This window comes from Amblyraja radiata, chromosome 17 (genome assembly GCF_010909765.2).
Source record: "Amblyraja radiata isolate CabotCenter1 chromosome 17, sAmbRad1.1.pri, whole genome shotgun sequence".
NCBI classification, from domain to species: Eukaryota; Metazoa; Chordata; class Chondrichthyes; order Rajiformes; family Rajidae; genus Amblyraja; species Amblyraja radiata.
In genome coordinates this window covers 24,846,021-24,872,570 of record NC_045972.1, presented here as the reverse complement: position 1 = coordinate 24,872,570, position 26,550 = coordinate 24,846,021, and the positions used below count along the sequence as shown (strand labels likewise).

The 26,550-nt window shown below is 44.3% G+C and overlaps 1 protein-coding gene across 1 annotated transcript in view; it reads left to right on the top strand.

Moving 5' to 3' along the window:
• Window positions 1–4,483, top strand: part of LOC116982590 (cadherin-8-like) — a 201,581-nt gene extending 197,098 nt beyond the window's left edge. Inside the window, exons 11-12 of the mRNA XM_033035865.1 lie at window positions 2,099–2,350; window positions 3,152–4,483. Coding sequence (XP_032891756.1) covers window positions 2,099–2,350; window positions 3,152–3,645 — 746 coding nt within the window. The 3' untranslated portion in view covers window positions 3,646–4,483. The remainder of the gene's footprint in view (window positions 1–2,098; window positions 2,351–3,151) is intronic.
• The last annotated feature ends 22,067 nt before the right edge of the window (window positions 4,484–26,550 follow it).

Genomic DNA, 26,550 nt, shown 5'->3' with positions numbered 1-26,550 from the left:
AGTAAACAAAAGGAAAATCTTGGCTGATAAATTGATTTCCCTTTATTTATACTTCACTGTCTGAAGGTTATAATGAGCTGCCTAGGTCCTTGAATTTCATTTCATAGTCATAGAGGCGTGAAGTCAGAGAATGTTATAGCATGTATATGCCAACTATCAAGTACCTACCAATACTATTCCCACTTAGCAACTTTTTATCTATATCTTCCAATTCCTTGGTGATTCAACTGTTCTTCACCATCCTACTTCTCCCTTCCCCGCCCACTCCATCTGCATACCTTCCTCTAGCTTCACATTTTCACAACTCTTCATTCCTTTTGTCTCACACTTCTCTCTCTACATCGTTGGCCTTTATCCAACCATCTGTCTATCAACATCCCCTTTCCCCCCCTTACCTCTATCAACCTATTACTCGCCAGGCTTTGTCTTGTTCCACCACTCTTTTGGCTCCCCCCACCCCACAATCAGTTTGAAGAAGGGTCACGACCTGAAACGTCATCTATCCATGTTCTCCAGAGATGTTGCCTGACTGATTCAAGTATTTATTTATGAAGGAACTGCAGCTGCTGGTTTAAACCAAAGATGGACATAAAATGCTACTCAGTGGGATAGGCAGCATCTCTGGAGGGAAGGAATGGGTAACGTTTTGGGCCAAGACCCTTCTTCAGAATCTGAAGACGTCTCAGATCCAAAACATCACCCTTTCCTTCTCTCCAGGCAATTATTTTATTGTTTCTTAAACGTTTTGAGATTCCTTTTTCCACCACTTTCTTAGAGGGTGTGATCCAGATTTTCAACTGCCCTCTTGTTAATAAAAAGTCTATCTCAGATTGTTTCTAAACATCATACTTTTGAACTCAAACATATGTCCTCAGGTCTCAGACACCTCTTCCATCTCTGCTCCTATAGATTACAGCCTAAAAACATTGGTGTTGTTCACTATGCTGAGTCCATAGTTTTTCTGCAAACATGCCTTGCAATGATTTTGCCTTATCAAAGGTTGTACATCAATCTAAGGCTTGGATAGACATTAAGGTAATTGGGGGGAAAAACTACCATTGATATAATGACGATGGGAAGTAAGCACAGGATAGCATGGTTGTTTTGGAGAGGGTATAGAAGAGGTTTACCAGGATGCTCTCTGGATTAGAGTGTATTAGCTATGAGAAGAGGTTGGGCAATGTTTTCTCTCCGGTGTTTTAGGGTGAGGGGTGACATGAATTATGAGATGCACAGATGCAGTCAGAACTTTTTCCCAGGGCAGAAATCTCAAAGACCATATAGAATAGCTTTAAGGTGAGAGGGAGAACGTTTAAAAGATTTTTGCCAGGCAAGATGCCTAGAATGCACTGCCAGAGTTGGTGGTGGAGGCAGAATCATTTACAATGTTAGACTGTAGACAAAAATACTAGAGAAACTCAGCGGGGGAGGCAGCATCTATGGAGAGAAGGAATAGGCGACATTTCGGGTTGAGGCCCTTCTTCTTTCCAGCATTTGCAGTGCTTTCTGAAATCCATAGATGCTGCCTCACCCGCTGTGTTTCTCTAGCATTTTTGTCTACCTTTGATTTTTCCAGCACCTGCAGTTCTTTATTTAACAATGTTGGAGATGCATTTAGACAAACATAGGAATGGGCAGGGACTGGAGAGATATGGAGCATGTGCAGGCAGATTGGCATTGTCGGTGTAGGCAACGAGGGCCAAAGGGCCTGTACACATGCATCAGTTTTTAGTTTTGTGATACATCGTGGAAACAGGCCCACTGAGTCCAAGCAGACCATCAGTCACCCGTGCACTAGTCCTACGTAATCCCATTTTTGCATCCTGCACACTAGGGGCAATTTACAAAGGCCAATTGACCTACAAACCCGCATGTCTTTTGGACATGGGAGGAAACCAAAGCACCCGGATGAAACCCGCATGGTCACAGGGCAAACAAGCAAACTCAACGCCAGACAGCACCCAAGGGTGAGGATGGAACCCAGCCTCTAGCGCTGTGAGGCAGCAGCACTACCACCGCGTCCCTGTTCCAACACAACGTTCTATGCTCCATGTCCTTAATCTTTGCGCTGACTGTCTCTTTGTGTTTGTTTCTCCAGATAACTCAGTGAGCATACTGGCAAGACACAGTGGATTCAGCCGACAGAAACAGGATGTGTACTTTCTGCCCCTGATTGTCTCGGACAGCGGAACTCCACCCATGAGCAGCACCAACACACTGACCATCCGGGTCTGTGGCTGCAGTGCGGACGGGAGTGTGCAGTCCTGCAACGTTGAAGCCTTTGTTCTTCCCATCGGGCTGAGCATGGGGGCACTCATCGCCATCTTGGCCTGCATCATCCTCCTCCTGGGTAGGTTCACACAGGGCGGCATAGTGGCGCAGCGCTAGATTACCAGAGATCCGGGTTTGATCCTAACTACAGGCGTTCTCTGCGCGGAGTTTGTACGTTCTCCCCGTGACCGCGTGGGCTTTCTCTGGGTGATCCAGTTTCCTCCCACACTCCAAAGACATGCGAGTTTGTAGGCTAATTGGCTTCTGCAAATTGTCCCCAGGGTATAGAATATAACTAGTGTACAGGTGATCGTTGGTTGGCATGGACTCAGTGGGCCGAAGGGCCTGTAGTGTACTCCACGTGGGTGTCACAGTGGCGCAGCGATAGAGTTGCTGCCTCACAGCACCACAGACCCGGGTTCGATCTTGACTCCAGGTGTTGTCTGTAGGGAGTTTGTACATTCTCCCTGTGACCGTGTGGGTTTTCTCCAGGTGCTCCAGTTTCCTCCCACATTCCTAAGATGTGCGGGTTTGTAGGATGATTGGCTTTTGTAAATTGTAACTTGTCCCGAATGTGTAGGATCGTGTTAGTGTATGGGTGATCACGGATTGATGCAGACTCAGTGGGCCGAAGGGCCTGTAGTGTACTCCAGATGGGTGGCACAGTGGTACAGTGGTAGAGTTGCTGCCCCACAGCTCCAGAGAGCTGGGTTAGATCCTTTTTCATCAGAGATGCTGCCAGACCCACTTGTTTTACTCCAGCACTTTGTGTCTATCTTTTGTGGATGGAGCATGTTGGTCAGCATGAGCAAGTTGGGCCAAAGGGCCTTTTTCCACGCTGTATGACTCTTATTTAGTGTATAATGTGTTCTCTTCACAGTTATTGTGGTTCTCTTTGTAACATTAAGAAGACACAAAAACGAACCTCTTATCATCAAAGACGATGAAGATGTGAGGGAGAACATCATCCGTTACGATGATGAAGGTGGTGGCGAGGAAGACACGGAGGCATTTGACATCGCCACCTTGCAGAACCCCGATGGTTTCAATGGGTTCCTGCCCCGGAAGGACATCAAACCAGACCTGCAGTTCGTCCCCAGGCAAGGTCTCCCACCCGTCACCAACGGAGTAGACGTGGATGAGTTTATTAACGTGAGGCTTCACGACGCTGACGTCGACCCTACTGCCCCCCCCTATGATTCCATCCAGATATACGGCTATGAAGGGAGAGGGTCGGCTGCTGGTTCTCTGAGCTCGTTAGAAACAACGTCGACAGATTCAGAGCAGAACTTTGACTACCTCAAGGAGTGGGGGCCACGGTTTAAAAAACTCGAGGATATGTATGCAGTCGGAGAGAATGACAGAGAAACCTGACTCCAACTTGGAGAGAACAATTACCCAATATTTTAATGGACACTGGTGTATAATTATAGGGTTGCCAATTATTAACAATGGATCAGCTGGCTAGTCTTTTAGATGCAGTCAACGTTAGTTCTTATCATCTTTTAAGTCCAGCTCATTGTAAAATTGAACCAAAAAAAAAAATGCAGATTGTATGAGTGTTTTACTCTCGTGGAGTGTGGACTATGTGGATTGTTTGGCCAGGTGTTGGTTTTCTAATTATTGTACAGACTATTGTTCAACTGGAGGAGACTTTGGGATCTTACAGTGCTTCCTACATGGTTCCTTTGACCATGGCTTTTCTCCAACCAGAGACCGAGATCTTGCCGACCCAAAGTGAAGCAATACCAATGTCTTTGTTGTGGAACTGATGAACGTAGCCAAAGGAGGTGAAGGGGAAAGCAGGGAGCAGACACGATGAAGCATTGAAACCAATTCCAGCTCCTTCCTCCTGCAGTAATATTAGCTGAGGTGTAATCGAGTGTTTCTCTGTAAGTGATGATCACACAAGTAGACATGGTGTACTCCCTCAGAGTGCCCTTAGGCTTCATAATATCCTCAGTGATTTGAGTCCATTCCAGTTGAAAGAGAAGATCTGAAAGTAGATGCAGTGACAATGGGGGATGTAACGAGCACACAATTATATAAAATATAATAATCTTTGGGCCATTTGATGAAAATAAAAAACACCAAGTTTAAACATCAGGAGCTGAGGTTAATAACTAATCTAGATATAAATAACATGTTGTCTACTCCCAGAAAGAAAGTTCAAAAACTAAGGAAACAAGGAATTGCAGATGCTAGTTTACAAACAAAAAGACACAAAGTTCCGGAGTCACTCAGCGGGTCAGGCAGCATCTCCAGAGAACGTGGACAGGTGATGTTACAAGTTGGCAGCTTCTAAAAGTCTGAAGAAAGATCCCGATCCATGTTCTCCAAAGATGCTGCCTGACCCGCTGAGTTACTCCAGTGCTTTGTGTCTTATTTTTTAACAAGAACTGGAATGGAACTGAGATCATGTGAATATTTGACTTCCAAACCTTTAGATACACACTCATTACACAGTACAGTACCAGTGTTAAACATATGCTTCTTGTGCTTCACTGTGTAATTTGAGCCTAGAAAAAAATGAAAATGGTCTAAAAAATGTTTTTATGTCATGTATATATATATAGACTTACTGCTAACTTTTGTGGCTTTTAATTTTTGGGAGATGAACTTTGGCTATGCACAGTAGCTCAGGCAGAGACACCTTAAATGGCAACAGCACTGAAAGCTTATGTGCATTGCCAATCTTTAATGGGAAATACAACAATTCCGAGTAGATATTGTATATTACAATAGTCTTACGCACACACACAAAAAAGGAGCCCTTATTATTTTTATACGTTGCTTTAATGCTATTTACTTGTACGTTTCATTTATTTTACGCCATGTATTGTACATCAGAGGAACCCCTGTATTGTTTCCTACTTTGTGAAATATATTTTTATAAATATTGCAGGTTATGTCTCCATTTGTGTTGCCGAAACGGTCTCCGCTTCTTTGGAATGGAACACATTGCATGAGATGACTCATAGGTTACAGAGACTTTATCAGATTGGAAGTAGATCAGGGTAAAATAAATTGGGTATACCTACTCTCAAAGATGTTTTCAAATTCTTGCAATGATGCTTCTAGCATATTTTTATGCAATTTCTCTGAAGTAAAGTATTGATGTTTTGATTAAATACACTGATGATTTTTAAAACAGCAGTTCTTCTGCTAGAGAGGAAATTATTCAGGCAGCACAGTGGTGCAGTGGTAGGGTTGCTGCCTTAAGGGGCCTTTTCACGGGGCAAGTTGACGCAAGATGTCACCAGAGTGAAGAGGTCGTGGTCCAGCACGAGTCTCGCACGATATAACGGGGGTAGATAAAGAGTTCCCACGGTACTCGGCATTTCTGTTATTTGTGCGAGTGACTTGTCCGTTTCCCGAGCTTTCCCGTTAAATCTTGAATGAACATCGTGAACTACACGTGACACAAATGATGTAACTTTTTTTTTCACACACTATATATATCCTCCTTTGGTTGAATTGGCTCATTTGGAGACATATTTTACTGTGTATGTGGGAGACACAGATGGACTGAGCACAGTACCTCGGTCTTACTGTGTGTGGGAGAGGGGGGAGAAAGAGACGTACACTCACAGAGGCAGAGTCTCTCAGCCTGTGTAAGAGGGAGGGAGAGAGAGAGAGAGGCACACACAAGGTGGATGTGAAGTCTCACCTGCCTGTTTCAGTGACAGACACCCGCCGTCAGTAAATGAAGACACCCCCATCTGTCTCTCCCTCCTCTCCCTCGACTCCCCCACCTTTCCCTCCCAACTCCAGTCCCGTACCGACCCCCTGGGAAACTGAATAGAGCAATAGTCAACTGCTGCCTGTGCGCTGATATGACAATAAAGGCTACTTTACTTTACTGAGTTAAAGAGTTCCCACGGTAGACTGTAAAACTGGGACCCTGGTTCTGGACTCCCCCAACACCGGAACCCTTCTTCAGACAGCCTAATCGGAATTGAGTCTGAAGATGTGTCTCGTCCCGAAACATCAGCTTTTTTTCTCCAGAGATGCTGCTTGACTCGCTGAGTTACTCCAGCTTTTTGTGTCTGTCTTCGGTTTAAACCAGCATGTGCAGTTCACTCCTTACACGGGTCTCTGTACAACATTGTTGGTAGCGTTCCGGACCCCTGGACCCGAGGACTCCGACCTGTATCTCTCAAAGAAGTACATGTGAAAAATTTCTCACGGACCATAAAAATGCGTAACCTTTCAGTAAAGTCCCTTTTAAAGTCCCTTTTAAAGATTATAGTTATTTTCTTGAATCTCATTTACATAACTCATGAATAAGTTGATGTCCATATGCGGATGCAAATCTTTATTTTTATTTATTTTTTAAATTCAATCCCACATAAGATAATATTTACTCACCTTCTGTTCCCTCTGTCCAGCTTCCGGGTTCACCGTTCGCAGGAGTTCCCACGGTACCCGCAAGAGTTATTACGGATATCGCACTGGCCACTACGTTCATATAATGTTGCAATACTCAACCACAAGTGTACAAGTCAATCTTGGAGAAATTCAAACTTTCTTGAATTTTCTCCCGAGTGACCAAGTTACACGATGACCTGCCGTTAGCGCTACGGTGGTCCACGGTGGTCCACGAATGCCGCACTGTTATCGCACGAGGTTCCCACGATGTTAAACTCCGGTTAACTCTTGCGTCAAGTCGCCCCGTGAAAAGGCCGCTTTAGACCTTAGATCAAATGCACCATAGACCTGCATTTGATCCTGACTATGGGAGCTGTCAGTACAGACTTTGTGCATTCCCCCTGAGACTACTGGGTGCTCTGGTTTCCTCACACATCCGAAAGACATACAGGTTTGAAGTTTAATTGGCTTCTGTAAATTGTCACTAGAGTGCAGGGTAGCACTAAACTGACAAAGGGTCTCGACCGAAAGGTCACCCATTCCTTCTCTCCAGAGATGCTGCCTGTCCCACTGAGTTACGCATTTTGTGTATGGCTTCGGTGCAAACTAGCATCTGCAGTTCCTTCCTACTACCTGCAAACTGCACGTCTTTGGAAAGTGGGAGGAAACCAGAGCACCAGGTGGAAACCAATGCAGTCACAGGGAGAATGTACAAACTCTGTAACGATAGCAACAGCACTCTGGATCAAACCTGGGTCTCTGGCACTGTAAGGCAGCAACTCTACTGCTGCACCATTGTGCTGCCTGATGATTTACCACCATGAGAGGATTCAGGGGAAATCTCCCAAAAAATAAAAGTTTCATACTGCAAACCCGAGCCACAGGGTAAATTCTGGGACGTGTTTTTTTGGGATTTGCAGGTATTTTTGGAATGAACCTGGGGAATAGATAGGGTGAATGAACAGAGTCTTTTATCCAGGGTATGGGAATCAAGAACCTGAGGAATAAGGTGAGACTGGAAAGATTTAATAGGATTGCTTTTTCACCCAGACGGTGGTGAATATATGATGCCAGAGGAGGTGGTTAAGGCAGTTAATATAACAGCATTAAACACACGGGCAAATGGGACTAGTTTAGATAGAGCATCTTGGTTGGCATGGACGGGTTGTGCTGAAGGTCCCGTTTCCATACTGTGGAATGTCACTGTATGACTCTATGAATATTAAGGGTTTGCTGTGTTGTGAACTGTCACCATCCTGAACAACTGACCTTACATTGATAAAACAGAGCCATTACTGAAAAACATTATCCATAAATGTTTCACGTCAAGTCTCCTAAGGAGATATAAGCAGCCAAAGGTTTTGTCAGATAGACTGGAATTAGAAGAAGGCATAAAATGATTCTGAAAAACGGTCTCAACCTGAAACGTCACCTATTCCTTTTCTCCATAGATACTGCCTAGCCGGCAGAGTTACTCCAGTATTTTGTGACTATCTTCCATGTAAACCTGCATCTGCAGTTCCTTCCAACACAGAGGAGGATTAATTTGGTTTCAGATCTAAGCATAGACTTGGCGATCGTTTCATTGACCACTTACGCCCAGTCTGCCTTGGCCTATGTGATCTTCCAGTTTTCCAGACATTTTAATTCCTCTTCCCATTCTCATACTGCCCTTCCGTCCTGGGCCTCCTCCACTGTCAGAGTGACGACACACGCAAGTCATACCAGCCAACATTTGAAAATGATAATCTTACTCTGAGTGAGCGGGTTGACGGAGTGCGAGCGCAGAAGGGTGGAGTCTTAGCTCCTGGATTTTAAGGGCTTTTTTAGTAGTTTGCCAATATTGTGATATATTCAGAGCTGCCAAGTTTTGTCAGAGCATTTCAGTATTCTAGTACCTGTAAATCAGTATTTTGCTGAGGAAATCAGGATTTTTGCGTGGTGCCATTTTGCTGATTTTTTTTTTTTTTAATGTGCGGTCATACCCATGTAAGAGTACAAGAAAGCATAACTTGTTTATTGTGTATTTGTAATACAGTTTATTGTGTATTCTATGTCATAGCTGCTTTCTTGCATTTGTCCAGAAGTTTATCATTGAAAGTCATTTGGTAGCAACGTTTCCCCATGGCCTGGGGAAATGTTAAGGGGCTGGAATCTCTCCTTCTTTCTTTCCTTTTCTCTGTCTCTCTCTCTCTGTCTCTGTCTGTCTCTGTCTGTCTCTCTCTCTCTCTGTCTCTCTCTCTCCCTCTCTCTCTCCCCTCCCCCCCCCCCTCTCTCTCTCTCTCTCTCTCTCTCTCTCTCTCTCTCTCTCTCTCTCTCTCTCTCTCTCTCTCTCTCTCACACACACATCTCTCTCTCACTCCCTCTCTCACCTCGGCATTCCCGGAATCATTTGGCATTTTGCAAAGACAACTGCATCTGCAGTTCCTTCCTATTGAAGAAGAACCCTGGCCCGAAACAACTACTACAGGCATGATATTCACCTCCAGAAAAAAAGTAGGAAGTATTGGCCGGGGGTCCAGGAGGCCGGTTAGGCACCCCCAGAAGGGGCTCCTGCATTTTCAATAAATTTAAAGTGATTGCCAAGCTTTCTACGGGTAGTTTACATAACAGAAGCTTAGAATTTTTCTAACACACAACCAGTAAAATAACCTCAAACAGATAAATATTTCATGAAATAAATGACTTCATACAGCTAAAACAATCTTTACAAAGAATGTTATCTGAAATGTCTCTTTGCCTAGCACTGTGTGCAAACAGCAGAGAGAAAGTGATTTTGGCTGCAGCCAGCTTCTGCTTCAGTAAGGAAAGCTGGTCGGTGATTGGCCGCAATGCCCTCGGAGACTGCGTCTGATTGGCCGCCGAATGACCAGCGCATTATGCGATTGGACACACTGCCCTTGGAGACAGCGGCTGATTGGACGGGAATTTTAAGGGAAGCTGGTCGGTGATTGGACGCAACCACCTCAGTAACAGACGTTGATTGGCCATTTTCCCCCCTCATTTCAAAATCGTTCTATTCAGATTTTCCCCATTATTTTAACTTAAAAATGAACAAGTACGATAAATTCAGACTAGTTGGCGGGTATGGCCAACCAAAGGTACATCACCTCATATTTAGTTTGGGCAGCTTATAACCAGTGGAATGGATATTTATTTCTCACATTTCAAGTAATCCTGGCATTTGCTCTCTCTCCATCCCTCCCCACCCTTGTTGTCCTGCTAGGTTTTGCTGTTTGTATCTCTTCGTTATCACCTCTTTTTTGTATTCTTCCACAGCCAACAATGGACCATTGTAGCCTGCACCTTTACCGCTGACCCGCTGAGTTACTCCGGCATTTTGCGCTTATCTTCGGTGTAAACCAGCATCTGCGGTTCCTTCCTACACAAATGAATGTATTGTTTAATTTGCTTTGTTACAATGCATATCTGTGAGTCAGTGCAATATTGATGCCACTCATGTCGAAGGCTATATTCCTGTGTTACAGATCAGAGATCTGAATGCTAAATCCATGCATACACCCCCACTGCAGTATTAAAGTAGTCTTGATTATTGAAAGAAAAATCCCTGCAGATGCTGCAACTTGAAATAAACCCAAAAAATGCTGGTGTGTGGGAAGGAACAGCAGATGCTGGTTTATACCGAAGGTAGTCACAAAATGCTGAAATAACTCAACACGTCAGGCAGTATCTCTGGAGAAAAATAATAGGTGACATTTCGGATTGGAACCCTTCTTAGTCTGAAGAAGGGTTCTGACCCAATACGTTGCCTTTTTTTCTCCAGAGATGCTGCCTGACCCGTTGAGTTACTCCATAAAAGGCTGGACACACACAACTGGTTGGGTAGTATCTGTGGAAAGAGAAACAGAGTAAGTGCTCAGTGTTTAAACACACAGAATCTCTTGCCCAGTGTAGGGGGATCGAGAACCAGAGGACATAGGTTTAAGGTGAGGGGAGAAAGATTTAAAAGGAACCTGAGGGGTACCCTTTTTAGACAAAGGTAGGTTGGTGTAGAGAATGAGCTGTCGGACGAGGTAGTTTAGGTATTATCACAGCGTTTAAGAAACATTTAGACAATTACATGGATAGGATAGGTTTAGAGGGATACGGGCCAAATGCAGGCATGTGGGACCAATGTAGATGGAACATCAGTCCACCACTGTTACGACTCCCGAATGCAGGTGCTTCAGAGCCGCGTAACATAATTCAAAAACCAGGTTCAAGTTCAAAAATAGTTTTAATTATTCAATGGAACACAAAACCCAAACCCGATTCAAACAACCCAGTCAGGGATATGGATGGACTAACAAACAATTAAACAGTGCTCCAGCCAGCCACGCAATGGACCGTCGAACCAGAGACTCTAAAACCTGCCTAAAGAGATATAACCCTGAAACAAAATACACAAAAACACTAAGGTCAGCCCTTATCCGTCCCAATTCAATATTTGTTAACAAGGAATGGTGAAAGTACACAAAGTTCAATGCCATGTGGCCAGGCCTTCCTCAGCTCACACCAGCAGGCTGCTCATCAGTCAGGGTCAAAGATCTTTGGTCAGGGTCTACGAAGAAGAGAGAGAATCCTGGGAGTCTCTGGTATTTAAGCTTCAGATGAGTCACCCGTCACCTGACGCAGCTTGGCCAATCGGGTACAGGAGCCTTTTAACCCCTTGATTCCAGACTCACAGCCACGAGGCCTGTACTCGGGAGAGAAAAAGAGAAAGGTAAGTACATAGCATTCACCAGGGGGGGGTGAATCTATCCAACAGTCTCTTCAATGCCACTACTGGATCTCCCTGAACCACAACCCCGTCAGCGTGTTCTGGAGGAACTCAGTGGGTCAGGCATCATTTGTGGAAGGAAATGGATGAAAAGGTCAAGATCACTCTTCAGGGAGCCTGACACCTGTCCATTCCCCTCCACAGATGCTGCTTGGCCCACTGGGTTCTGCCAACACTTTGTGTTTTTCCTCAGGATTCCAGCAGCTACAATTCATTGTGTTTCCTTTAATTTAAAAAAAAACACCCTGCATCCACCTATTACCTGCCATGATTTTTCCTTTCATGCCTCTCCCCTTTTCTACCTTTTTTCCTCCTCCAGTTGAAGAGGGATCTCAAGCCAAAGGGTCACCAATCCATGTTCTCCAGAGACGCTGCCTGACCTGCAGTGTTACTCTAACATATTGTGTCTCTTTGTCCCTTCATTTAACATTGTTTATTGGCCACTACAGTAGAAAGAGCCAACAATTTATTTAAAACTGTATTGGTCAGGGTAGCAGAGGAAGGGCAATAGGCAATTTGTGCAGTTAGATTCTCCGTGGATTGTCACCTTGTCGTGGTGGAGAAGCTTGTGTGGTCCTGAGATCCTGAGAGCGATGCCATCTGGACCTATGCTCCTTGTAGGGCCACCCATGGTGGTAAGGTCGAGAGGGAGGACTCTGACAAAGAGCAATCCAACCAAGACCTCAACGGTGGAAAAGACGGAGGATGATGGCTGCAGCAGAAAAGGGTCTCCGATCGTCTTGGACTCCATGCCACTGGATCTTGACCCGGATCTGTCAAGGAGCATGTGGTGGCTGTCTGTGCACCGGTCTCCCCATGTTAACCAAAGTCACGCACAGGCGTCCTCCAACCCTGGAGACACCCATGGTCAGCCTAAAGAAAGATTTCACAAGCTGCATATTCTACATGATGTTGATCAAAAAATTATTCTGGGTCCAAATTACTGCCCTCTGTGTTTTGGTATGATCTCATTAATTTTTTTTACATTTAAGTGAGAGGGCACGCAGGATTTAGTTTAGTTTAGAGATACAGTGGCTGTGCCGAACAGAGATTCCCACATGCACATTAACACTATCCTACACACTAGGGAAAATGTATACGTATATCAAGCCAATTGACCCACAAACCTGTACTTCTTTGGAGTGTGGGAGGAAACCGAAGATCTCGGACCCATGCAGACACAGGGAGAATGTACAAACTCCATACAGACAACAGCTGTAGTCTGGATTGAACCCGGGTCTCCAGCGCTGCAAGCGCTGTAAGGCAGCAACTCTACCGCTGCGCCACCGTGCCGCCCTGAATCAGTCAATTGATTTCATATCTGAAAGATGGCATAGAGTCATTGAGTCATAGAGCGCAGAAACTGGCACTTGCCCATGCCAACCAATATTCCCCATCTAAACTAATCTCACTGCCCGTGTTTTGACCATTTCCCTCTAAACCTATCGTATCCATAGATTCATAGCATGATACAGTGTGGAAACAGGCTCTTCGGACCACCTGCAATCTCCCAGCTACACTAGTCCCACTTGCCGGTCATGTGACATGTACCTGTCCAAGTATTTGTAACGTTGTTGAAGTACCTGCATCAACTACCTCCGCTGGCCATGTACCCAATTAAATCTTTACTCTCTCACATTAAACTTATGTCCTATGGTTTGTGATACGCCTACTCTGGGTAAAAAAAAACTGTGCATTCACCCTATCTATTCCTATCATGATGTTATACACCTCTATAAGATCACCCACAGCCTCCTGTCCTCCAAGGAATATCTTCACCTTCCCAACCTCTCCTTGTAGCTCAGGCTCTCGGCTTGGCATCATGTTAGGCACAAGCATTGTGGGTCAAATTGTGCTACACTGTTCTATGTTCTATATTTGTGTTTTACATTTAATGCCAGTTTGTTTCTTTAGCCAAGTCCCTCACACCACGTTTAACGTAATTATAAGAATCAACGGTTTTGATCACGATAATGCTGACATGTTTAGAGCAAAGAAAGAGAATTGAAATCAATATCAGCACAGCAATAAACCTGATGAGAAAAGGCTTGCAGTGGATAGATTTAACCCACATTACAGTAACAACATTTAATTTCCAAGTTCTCTCCAGTACACAAATTTTTAGGCGGTTCTAGGTTCACTCGTTAATGCAGATTTCCAATTCCAAAAGAAAACCACTTCCTTTATGTCGCAATAGATACATCTAAGGTTAGTTTAGTTAAGTTTAGTTTAGAAATTCAGCATGGAAACAGGCTATTCGGTCCATCGAGTACACGCCGACATAGATCATCTATTCACAATAGTTCTATGCTATCCCAATTTTGCATCCAGTCCCCTACACATTAAGGGCAATTTTCCTCCCACGTCTGTGGGATGTGGGAGGAAACCGGAACACCCGGAGGAAACTCATGCGGTCACGGGGAGCACGTGCAAACTCCACACTGACAGCAGCCGAGATCAGGATCGAATCCAGGTCTCTGGAGCTTTGAGGCAGCAGTTCCACCAGCTGCACCACTGTGTCACCCGGTTGAAGAAGCATTGAATGTTTGAGTCAGTTTCAATGACACATTCATTCTAAACATCTGTTTATATTTCAGTTTTCCTCCATCGTTTTTGGTGTCTGCTATTTTATTGCACTCTCAAGTCAATAAGCTCTTCATGTGCACTTCAATCCTTCATCTTCGTATTTGCCTTTAGATTTTCTTGAACTGTGGACAGCATTAAATAGAACAGTGGGCTTCACTTCCAAACATGTGGCCAATTACACCATTGTTATTCATCATTACCGAGAAGATGATACGTGTAGAAATAATTTATGACAGCTTCTATCTATATAAACTCATACAAATTTTACGACATGACATTATCGACCACAAAATCTAGGACCATAAATCCCATCTGTCCTTTATTGAACTGGAAAATCATTGTCATTATATTCACTTTATCTACATAAACTTTCCAGGCACACAGGACCAGAACACTTTGGCTCTCTGATTGATGTTCACACGCAGTAAACAAGTTTACAATGTTGTGATGACACCAATTAGAATATCTCAGTTGAGTTTCTTATGCAGTGAGCTGTTCCGAAGGTACTTTCTGAGAGCGAGTGGGAGCAGGATCAATAGCAGCATACAGAAGAGAATTGGACAAATACTTGAAAGTTAAATGATTATAGGGATAGAGAAGCAGATTGTGGAGGGAGTAAATATTTCTACCAATGTGCACTTTAATAGTAAGATTAAACGAGAACTTACCAGTTTGAAGTTTGATCGGTATTTTATGAGGAGTTACGATGAGGGATTACGTGAAGAACCCCGCTTCCAACGCATGCGTGTCATTCTTCAAAGCAGCGGTGTGAGGTCACAGAAACCTATAATGACCTAACATAGTAAGATTATCAAAGAGATACCAGTTTTTGATATGATCATAGGAGGGCGGGAGCGGAGGGCACGTAATCCCTCATCGTAACTCCTCATAAAATACCGATCAAACTTCAAACTGGTAAGTTCTCGTTTAATCTTACTATTTTACTTCGGAGTCACGTGAGTGACTACGTGAAGATTTCAAAGCTCTGTGACCTCATGCCGTGGAACGAGTCCATGCTTCACAACTGCCTTGAGTATTGGGAGAAGGTATCGTTAGCAATTTTTGAACACACCAATACAAAAACTTGTGTGATATAACGAAAAATAAATTTATTAAGTTGAAATCATAGCCCTGTAACTTTTCGGGCAAATTATATTATTGAACGTAATATGCTTTCAGAAAATGATGATGGATCCAAAACTGGTTTGTTATAAAACCTTTGGAAAGTCTTTTCCGATGACCCTCCTGCCATTCTGAGGATTTGGTCTGTGGGCACCTCCAGAATTTTTGCTGCGGACGTCGCTGCAGCCCTGGTGGAATGAGATTTAAAAACATTAGTGTCTATTCCCGCCATCTTTAGGACATATTTCAGCCCCGTTGAGATAGTTTGGGTCGTGACCCTTTTGTGCGGTTTCTTGTAAGAAATAAACAGAGCCATTTCCTGACCTCGAATGATCTTGGTATTTTCCATGTATAATAGGATATGTTTGGCTATACACAGGCTTTCGTCATTTGGATATGCCATAAATTTGATCACTTGCCCCGATGAACCTGGTCTGTTTTGTTTTATTAAATCATGTATGACAAATACCAGTTTCTCGGGTGAGATCATCAAGCAGTCCAGCCTCAGTTTGTTTAATGACTGGACTCGTTGTGTGGTAACTAACACCATGAGCATAACCATCTTCATGGTCAGTTTTCGAAGTGATAATGACGTTATGGGCGACCAACTTCTCAGCATGGTCAAAACGACATCCACATCCCAGATTCTGTAGTACCTGGTTTTTGGGGGTTTTGCATTAAATATGCCCCTCATAAGTTTTGTTACCAGGGGGTGCGTTCCCACCGTGTGCCGCTCCGTTCCTTGCGATAGGTAATTGGAGAGTGTACTTCTGGCACTATTAATGGCACTGTAGCCCAATCGTTTATCACAATGGAGGCTTGTTAGAAATTTCAATACGGCCGGAATATTCTTGGCTCTTTGGTCTAGGTTGTTGTCAAAGCAGTATTTGCCCCATTTCTTGATTTGTCCGAGGTACTGCTTTTGTGTTGACAGTCTTTGTGCTGATGTGATGAGATTCATAGTTCTGTCTGACAGCCCCATGCCGTGTAGTGGGTCTTTCAGACTCTACAAATCAACAAATCCATATTCTTATGGCATGGGTGACTGTCCTCAGTCACTGGATGAATTAGTACATTTTGGCTGTGTCCAATATTGGAACATGGTTTTAACACCATCCCCTGGATAACCGAATACCATGGTTGAGTAGGCCAATCGGGTACTATGAGAATCCCAGATGCTGAATCTTGTTGAATTTTTCTTAGTACCCGATTGATGAGGCAGAACGGAGGAAATGCATAACAAAACCATTTCCCCCAATGCAGTGAGAAAGCATCTGTAGCTTCTGCCCCAGGGTCTGGTTCCCAGGACACATACCTTGGTTCGGCGCGGACTTGTAGGGCCGAGATGGCCTGTTTCCGTGCTGTAATTGTTATATGGTTATATGGTTATAGTTGGTGATTCAACCTGGATGCAAAAAGATCAATATCTGGCGTACCATATTTTGCTGTAATTTCAGCAAATACTTTTTTATTTAACATCCATTCCGTGTTTTCGTTAAATTTGCGTGACCTGGTGTCTGCCACTGAATTTAGCTTCCCTGGTAGGTATGTTGCCGATATCCAAATGTTTCTTTGGATACACCATTGCCAAATTAAATTTGCCAATTGATCACAAGATGTCGATATATTTCCACCCATATAATTAATATATGCCACCGCGGTGGTATTATCAATTTGTAACCTTACATGCTGGTGCTTAATTGCTGAGCAATATGGCTTAAGGCCATAAAATGCCCCTAACATCTCTAGGTAATTTATACCACGTGTGTTAAGTAATACTGCCTCCTCTGTCTTCCACCTCCCTCCACAACTAGAAACAGAATTAGTGGCTCCCCAACCAATGGCGCTGGCATCTGTTTGTAATACCATAGACGGGTTGTCAATGATGATTGGGTTGGAGCAATACCTAATGTTATGTTCCCACCACTGTAGTTCAATTATAGCTTCTGTAGGTAGCTCCATAGGCCTATCAAAATGACCCTTGTTAAATTTGAGTGCTCTAATTTTTGCTCTTTGCAAATTTTGATAATGTAATGGCCCAAATTGTGTGGCCGGGAATGTAGCCACAATCTTCCCAATTATCCGGGCTACCCATCTAATGGAGGGTCTGTTGGTGTTAAGAAGCTTGCTGCAATCCTCCTGTAGGGCTGCGGCTTTATCTATTGGTAAAGTTACTAACATATTGACCGTGTTAATGGTGAATCCTAAATAATCCATATTAGTTGATGGTATCAATTTAGACTTAACTGGATGGATGATAAACCCTAGTTGTTCAAACAATTGTTTTGTGGCAAGTACTGTTTGATGTGCCAATTCATAATTTCTGGCAACAATAAAAATGTCGTCTAAATATGCCATCACCCTATGGCTTTGTTGACGTAACAATGCCAAAGCTGGTTTCAGAATTTTGGTGAATAATCTGGGGCCTGATGTTAGCCAAAGTTCTCCCATCCAGTTAAATTTCAAATACCGTCTGTATTCCCCTCTGATGGGTACTGTATAGTATGCATCTTTTAAGTCAATGCTTGCCATATGGAACCCCGCTGACACTAATTCTTTAGCAGTAATAAAGGTATCCATCTTAAAATGAACATATTGAACGAATGTGTTTAGGGTTGAAAGGTCAATGATAATCCGGCAACCCCCATCTTTTTTATTTTTAATAAATATGTTTGATACAAATTCTAATGGTTCATGTATAGTATGCTCAATTACACCTTTTGTATACAATCGCTGCAGCTCCATGTGAGCTTTAGATTGTTCGGTTTTTCTAAGGACGAAATGCCTTTCTGGTGTATGTTGTACTGGGGGGTTATTGAAATGAATAAATTCTATCAGATAATCCCGAATACTGCTTAGAATATACGAATCTGTAGTGATTTTACACCATTCGTTACTGTAGTATTGCAGCCTCCCCCCCACTGTCGTGCCCCCCCTTTTTACAAAAGAAACAAGACCCACCTACCTCCATGGTTACTGGTGGTTGTTTTATCATTTTCTTTGTTTTTTGAAAAAAGGGGGTTCTATTTTTACTGATCGAGTTCGTGGTTGTGGTGGCGGTTGAGGCTTCCGCATCTTCCAGGGTGGCCGTCCCTGGCCATACCCTAAAAAAGGCTGCTGCGGGTTATATTGGGATCTCGCACTGCTACTGCTATTAGGCATACTTTTGGGTCTTCCATGCGGTTGGTACCGTTGTCCAAAATAAGCCTTTGCACTGGCTTTGATGAGCCCCAGTGTCTTGGATTCTTATTCAAGTTTTTTGACCTGTTTACACAAGTCTTGCCCAAACAAAAGGGTTGGGGTTTTTACGGCTTTTTGTTTGCAAATAACTGCATATTTTGGATCCAGTGCGGGCTTAATAGCAGCCTTCCGCATGCTGTTTAGCTCATATTGAACATTACAAAACAGGGCTAGTGCGTCTTGGTGATCTTTTGTTAGCTCTATTTTGTCCAGGGTGCGGGTGTTAGCTGTAATTCCTGCCGTAAGCCCTTTTAAGGCTTTCTGGATGTTAAGATCATGGTTTCTGATGTCCTTCCCCATATGCTTCCAAATGCATTGATTAACACTGGGTACTTGTAAGGCATCACAGTTTCCAGGTGGCAGATGTCTGGCCAGTGTTTCCGTGAAAATTTGTTGTTGTAATTGATGGCCAGACATGTAATTGATACTGCCTGCCATCCTGGAATCCAAGTCTGCCCCAGTTTGACTAGGTTTGAAAAATTCAGCCACCATATCCAGCAGTTTATCCTTTTCTCCAGATTCCGGATCATGTAATCCTGTATGATCAGGGTCTGGCCCATCAGGGTCCTGCCCACTCTCCTCTGAAGAGTTTGAGATATCTGGGGGTCCCTCACGGGGTACCCATGTGGGGCTTGCCTGCCCACTGTGGCTAGTCTCCACATTCATGGGACTGCCACTATGAAGGAGCTCCTCTAGCAGCTCCCTTAAACGGTCTTTATGTTCAGCAGCACTTGCCGTTTTTTGCTGCTCCCATTCCTGCAGCCTTTCAGCAGACTGCTGCTCTTTCCTGTTTCCCTGTTGTTCCCGTCCCTGGTACTCACGGGCACTGGTTTGCGGGCTTTCCTCGTCCCGCCGCTGGCCATACCGGTCCTGTCTGTAGGTCCACCATTGTTCCCGGTCAGCTGTTGGTCCGGGCTGCTCCTCCGTACGCAGGCACTCATAGTGGGTTTGTTCTGTGTCTCGCACCCGCTCCGTCCTGCTGCGCTCCAAGTCGGGCGTCTCTTTCAGATGGTGAGTCTTCTGCTGAGCTTTACCTTCCGGCCGCGAAGTAACTTTCGTCTGTGCCGGAACGATTTCTGGCAAAGCTGATTCCTCCACTGAGGTGTCAAGTGCCGACGGCTGCTGTCCCTGCCCCCGTTCCATGGGCAGCTTCCTTGCAGACCACTTTCGTTTAGCTCTGTCCATTTCTCCTGTGGGATAGCAAAACCCACAGAGTCCGTTACCTGCCTTTTGCTGGCCCTTTTTCCTTCTCCCGTTAATGGGGGACGTCCTCCCCCCCTCCTGTTGACTCGTGCAATGCGTGTAGCGATATGGCACGCATGCGTTGGAAGCGGGGTTCTTCACGTAGTCACTCACGTGACTCCGAAGTAAAATTGATTGATTGAAAGATACAATATGGAATCATGCCCTTCGGCACACCTGGTCCACACCAACCATCGGTCACCTATTCTCGTTAGTTCTAAAAGGATACTAAGTTCAGGAATAATTTAGCAGGTCAGACAGCATTTCTGGAGAACATGAATAGGTGATGTTTTGGGTCAAGGTGGAAGTCTTTTGGACGTCATTTAAAAGACTGTCCAACTGTCTTTTAAAACACATAATTTATCCACCTATAACTTCCTCTAGCAACTTGTTCCAGATAGGAACTACCCTCTAAGTGAAAAAAGCTGCCCTTGAGGTCCCACTTCAATCTCTCCACTCACACCCTTAAATCAGTACACACTCGATGGGATGAACATCTTCCTTCAAATTGTTCTAAATTATTCATTAATCCTCACTCCCTTTCATATATAATCTCAACATTGTCACCACCTTGAGATTCTTATTAATTGAGAGACTGAGTTTGTCTCTTCAAACCTATAATTTATTTCTCTCTTTAGCACCTCAAGTTACTTTATGACTTTGACATGTTGGAAAACAAATTGATCCAAATTTGAGAAGCTTTACCATTGTGTTTCCTTATTCTTCCCGGCATGACATTATTTCTCTCTCTCTTTCTCTGCTGCTTTGTATTCTTTAACAGGCATTGTTGAAACTCTCGCTCTCTTTCCCTGCTGCTTTGTATTCTTTAACTGGCTTTGTTGAAGCTCCTGTCTTTATAGATTCCCACCCTCAGCGTTCGTAGCAGGAACTCAGTGTGCATTTCTTTCCATTGGGACATTAATTTCCTTTTGTTCAAATGTCAGCAATGTTCTTGCCAAATAGGTTATATTTTTTCTGCAGTCCAATACCCAGTGTTTCAACCATTTTTTAAATAGATACTTTCTTAAACTTATTGTCCTCCAGTCCGCAGTACCCTCATGTCCAAGATTCATGAGGAATTTTCCTTCTAACTCTTTCTTGGATGTTCTTTTCGAAGCGTGGAGGACCATTATCTAAGACAGTGCAGGAACACCCAGGGTAAAAGAATGTCAAGATTTGCAGATGGTAAATCTTCACTTCACACTGCCTCAGCAAGGTCACCATCACAATCAAGGACGAGTCTCACCCCAGTCACTCCCTCATCACCCCTCTCCCATCAGGCAAGAGGTACACAAGTGTGAAAACACACAGCTCAACATTCAAGCATAGTTATTTCCCAGCTCTTATAGGCAACTGAACCATCCTACCAACAACTAGAGAGCAGTCCTGAGCTATGATCTACCCCATCGAAGACCCTTGGACTATCTTTAACCGGACTTTATTGGGCTTTATCATGCACTAAACATTAGTCTCTTTATCATGTATCTGTAGACTGTGGGTGGCTTGATTGTAATCATGTAGAGTCTTTCTGCTGATTGGTTAACATGCAACAAAAAGCTTTTCACTGTACCTCGATGCACGTGACAATTAACTAAAATAAACAAATGGTTTTAAAATCTTCTAAGTTAAGGGAAAAATCAGAGGTATTAAACAGATTTAAACTACATTAGAATTATGAATAAATAGGAGGTATTGCAATAAAATTAGACATTGGGCATTATAAATGAAAATGCAGCATTGTAAAAGATCCCAGTCCCACCTATTTTAAAAATATTTTACAAGAAACTATATAAATGATGATGATGCTTGCACTGATTGGAATATTTGGTACAGCCATCTCTTCTGTTCTCCAAGGGAATCCATTTTAATTTAGTGGTCTGCATGAAATAATATTCTTCTGCAAATATTTGCATTGATTTTGTTTTCCTTTGAACATTTTTCAAATATTCCTGAGAGAATTGAACCACAATTTCAAATCGTATGAGTCTTAAGATTAGTAATGATTTTTTTCAATCTATAGCACGGAATCCTTGTAGAATTGTCACCTTCAGTTCTCAGTACAATCAAATGCTTAAAAGTACACTGATTTAATATTAAAAAAATAAGTTTGGAAAATATTTATGCATTTGTTCTGTAACTTGACATGGAGCATAAGCAACAGTGCAACATGCTTATGGCATTGTTCGGGCTTGAGTTAAATTCAGTCAGAGATAATCAGTACAATATTTCGGTCCCTTGGGATGGGATGTGTTTCTTCCATAAGTCTTTCGGTTAATGCTGTTTTAGAAAGAGCAGCAGATTGGGAATAACACCATCCAAGACCACAAGAAATTGCAGAAAATTGTGGACATAGCCCAGAAAATCACACAAACCAACTTCCCTTCCATTGACTCCGTCTACACTTCACGCTGCCTCGGCAAGACCACCAACATAACCAAGGACCAGTCTCATCCTAGTCATTCCCTCTCCCATCAGAGGATAGCTACAATTTTTTGTGAAAACGCACACATCCAGATTCAGGGACAGTTTCTTTACAGCTGTCATCAGGCAACTGAACCATCCTATCACCAACTGGAGAGCAGTCCTGAGTTACGATGGACTTCATTGGAGACCCTCGGACTATCTTTAATTGAACTTTACTGGACTTTATCTTGCACTAAACGTCACTCCCTTTATCTATGTACACTGTGAACAGCTTGATTGTAATCATGTACAGTCTTTCCACTGACTGGATAGCACGCAACAAAAATGCAGTAGATGATGTTAGAGGAGGTGTCACTTTGAAAGGCTGCTGGGGTCGCTGGAAGATTTGATTTGGAGATTAATGGACAAAGGTTAGCGATGAAAAGGAGACAAAAGGGTGTCAGATAAAAGGAGAAAGGAGTGAAATTAAGGGAAAGCAGAAAGCGTAGGGACAGACGTTACATATTCATTCATTTACACCAATACTGCACTAATTTTATTTTATCCTCCACATATTCACACCAATTGACACCCCCCCCCGCCTCAACTACTTCCACCAGCAACTTGTTCCATATACCAACCACCCTTTGTGTAAAAAAGTTACCCCTCCGGTTCCTATTAAATTTTCCCCACCTTACTTTAAACCTATGTCCTCTGGTTCTCAGTGCTAAAGACAATTTATAATTGCCAATTCACTCACTAACCTAAACATCTTTCAATGTGTACCAAGTGCAGTGAAATACATTTTTTGCATGCAGCTCGGCAAGACTATCCCCATCCTATCTTTAGGATTCGAGGCACTGTTCTGTATGCAGCTAAAGCATTTCACTGCACCTTGCTTCACGTGATAATAAAGAACCAATGAACCATTGAACAATTGAACGTGGGAGGAAACTGAAGCACCCATGTGATCATAGCATGAATGTATGAAGCAGTGTTTAGGATTGCAGCCAGGTGACTGAATATGGCACCAGGGTAGTGAATCTGTGGAATTCATTGCCACTGAAGGCTGTGTAGGCCAAGTCAGTGGATATTTTTAAGGCAGAGATAGATAGATTTTATTTCGGAGTCACGTGAGTGACTACGTGAAGAGCCCGCTCAGCACGAATGCGCGGCATTGCGTTCAGCAGTGCAACAGTGGCCGCAGCGGGAGTCAGGCGCTCCCGCTGCAGTTTAAAAGACGGACCGTCAGGTAAGTTAAACTGAGGTCGGCTTTACTTGTGAAAGGAGAGCCTTCTGATTCTGTTTTCAGAATGAGTGCGACTAAGAAGAGGCTCTCAAAGAGATCTGTCCCCCGCTCGACTCCAACGGAGGAGCGTTCCATCTGTGGGGGGCAGCAACAGGCGGTAGGACCGCTTACCGGGCGCTCCGCCATCCCTGACACCGTGCCGAGCCCAGTCCCGCTAGCGCCTGAGCAGCGGGCTGGATGTAAAGCTACCCGAAAAAGCGTCCGGCCGGTGCTTTCCGACTCGTTGGACGGGGACGTCTCTCCACCCGCACGGGGGAGGGGAGACAGCCGCTTGAGCCGCATGGAGCGGCTCCTGGAGCAGGTGCTCCAGCGAGACGCGCTGCGTGAGGGGCGCTCTCGCAGGGGGTGTTCAGGCACTCCCTCCACAGTGCCTTGTGCACTGCCCATCGCTTCCTCCTCACCCGAGGGTAGCTTTGCTGACCAGGACTGGGCTGGTCAGGAAGAGGGGACGCTGGCTGAAGAAGTCGGGAGTATGCAAGGGTGCAGGACCAGGAAGAGCTGCTGGGTGTGGTGGACCGCTACGTGGCAACCCCACGTGCAGGAAGGCCATTAGAGCCTAAACTAGCGGCCAGCATTAACCACCTCTCCAACAGGCCCCTACAGGAGCAGGTGGTTAATGAGGCCTTAGAATTGTACACAGCTCCAGAAAATTGTGAGTCTCTCAAAGTGCCGGCTGTCAACAGCCAAATCTGGGGGCACGTCGGGACAAATATTCGGAACCAGGAGCTGAAACTGCAGCGGATCCTCAGGCTCCTGATGTCAGCCATCACATCATTTGCTCGTTCTGTGGACAATACGGAGATGACCACTAACCAACTCTCGCGCTGTTGTGCAACACGCAGTTTGAGATAAATAACCTCCGTAAAGAAATTATAAGACCTGCCCTAAAACCAAAATTCGCGGCATTGTGCAAAACCCCAGCCACTGAGCCAGACACACTGCTCTTTGGCAAAGACCTCACGAAAAAAGTAAAGGATATGGAAGAGGCCTCTAAAAAACTTTCGGTCTCATGAGGGCAGGCCCCGGGACGAGCAAACCCAAAAAAACAATACCCAAGCGGCAGCACCCCATCGCGTCCACCAGTCGACGTCTACCCTATGGGACTGGTGAAAGCTCGGGGTCCGCATATCACCACCTGAAGTATTTTTTAGTGTTTTGATGTGGGGGAAGAGGGTACGGTGCGGGGGATACCGTCCTTCAGCCGCTTCCTGGTGAAGACGCGACTATTATTCGAGTCGCGTCCCCCCCCCCCAGCGGCCTACCTACCGGATTGGCGTGGCCTTTCCTGCTGGGATCGACCAGAGCTCCAGCAGCGGCGGGACAGCGCTGTAACATCGCGGGGCTGGCGATGCCTTATCGGGGATCGCCGTCTGGAGCCCGGAGTGCTGGACCTGTGGCACCGACATCATGGAGCTGCGGTTTGCGGGTTTGCGGGCTCCCAACGCGGGCGGCGCTGATGGACAGCGCGGGGTCCTGTGACTCTGCCCGGCTCGGCCTGCGGACTCGGGAGCTGCGGACTCCGGCTGCGGGAGGCGGCTGATCAGGAGGTCCGGGCCGCTGAGGAGGAGGATGTTCACCGTCGGGGTTCGGCGTCGGCGTTCCACCGGCCCGGCGTGAGGGCCTGAACATCGGGCCGCCCGGGGCGGCGACTGCGGGTGCTAGGAAGGCCTCGACCACGAGTGAACATCTGGGAAGAACGGAGGGGAGGCTGGCTGGACTATGGTGCCTTCCTCACCTTGGTGCCACTGTGTTATGTTGTGTCGTGGACTTTCAGTGTTTGTTTTTTTTATTTTTTATTCTATTTTATTTTTAATATGTTTTATTATTTATTATTATTTATTTATTTTTATTTTTATGATACTGCCTGTAAGGGAAATTCATTTTGTTGTCTCTAACTGAGACAATGACAATAAATTTGAATACAATACAACAATACAATTCACCCCAGAGGGTCTTTTCCCTCTCAGTTAAAGAGAAACGAGAGGGACAAGCTGAACTGGTGAGAATAATCACTAAGGGTAACATGGGAAAAAAACAAAACATGAACCCTTGGAATTTGTGTCAAATATATTCACTAAAACTAAAAAAGATGGTGGGTGTCGCATCATCATTGACTTAACTTCACTAAATATGTTTGTTAAGTATGTACATTTCAAAATGGGAACGTTTGTTACTGCCAAACAACTGATTACCAAAGGATACTTCATGGCAAGCATTGACCTCAAAGATGCTTACTATTCAGTACCCATTCACAAGGATCATCACAGATACCTGAAATTTACCTGGATGGGACAGCAATGGCAGTTTAAAGCATTACCCTATGGCTTAACATCAGCCCCAAGATTATTCACCAAGATACTAAAACCAGCCCTGGCAATATTAAGAAGACAAAAACATATGGTCATGGCATATCTTGATGATATCTTAATAGTAGGCAAGACCATGTAATTGGCATATCAGCTGTGTCAGCTACCAAACAGTTGTTCGAAACCTTGGGATTTGTCTTACATCCAGATCAATCTAAATTGAAGCCATCCACAACCATAGACTACTTGGCCTTCACAATTAACTCAGCCCACATGTCTGTAACTTTGCCAAAAGACAAAACAACAGAATTGGCACAATCATGCAACAATTTAATGGTCAACGAGCGACCAACTATTCGACAAGTAGCAAGAGTAATTGGGGAAATGGTAGCAGCATTTCTGGCTACACAATTTGGACATTTGCACTATCAAAACTTACAAAGAGCAAAGGTACAGGCATCATTAACCCTACTTTAGTTATCCAAACAAATGCCAGTGCTCAAGGCTGGGGAGCGACTAACTCCATATCCAGCACAGGTAGTAGATGGGCTAACCTAGAGTCATCATTACTACTTACACTGGGCATTAACTATCTAGAGATGTTGGGTGCCTTTTATGGTTTAAAAGCATATGCATCCAATATGCATCACTTGCATGTACGGTTACAAATAGACAATACTACGGTGGTGGCCTACATTAACCATATGGCCGCATAAAATCGATATCATGCAACAAATTGGTCAACACAATTTGGCAATGGTGTGTCGAAAGACATATTTTGCTATCAGCAACTTACCTGCCAGGTAAGCTAAATACAGTGGCAGACACCAGGTCACGCAAATTTAATGACAACACCGAATGAATGTTAAACCCCAAAATGTTTGCAAAGATTATTAAGCAATATGGCACGCCAGATATCG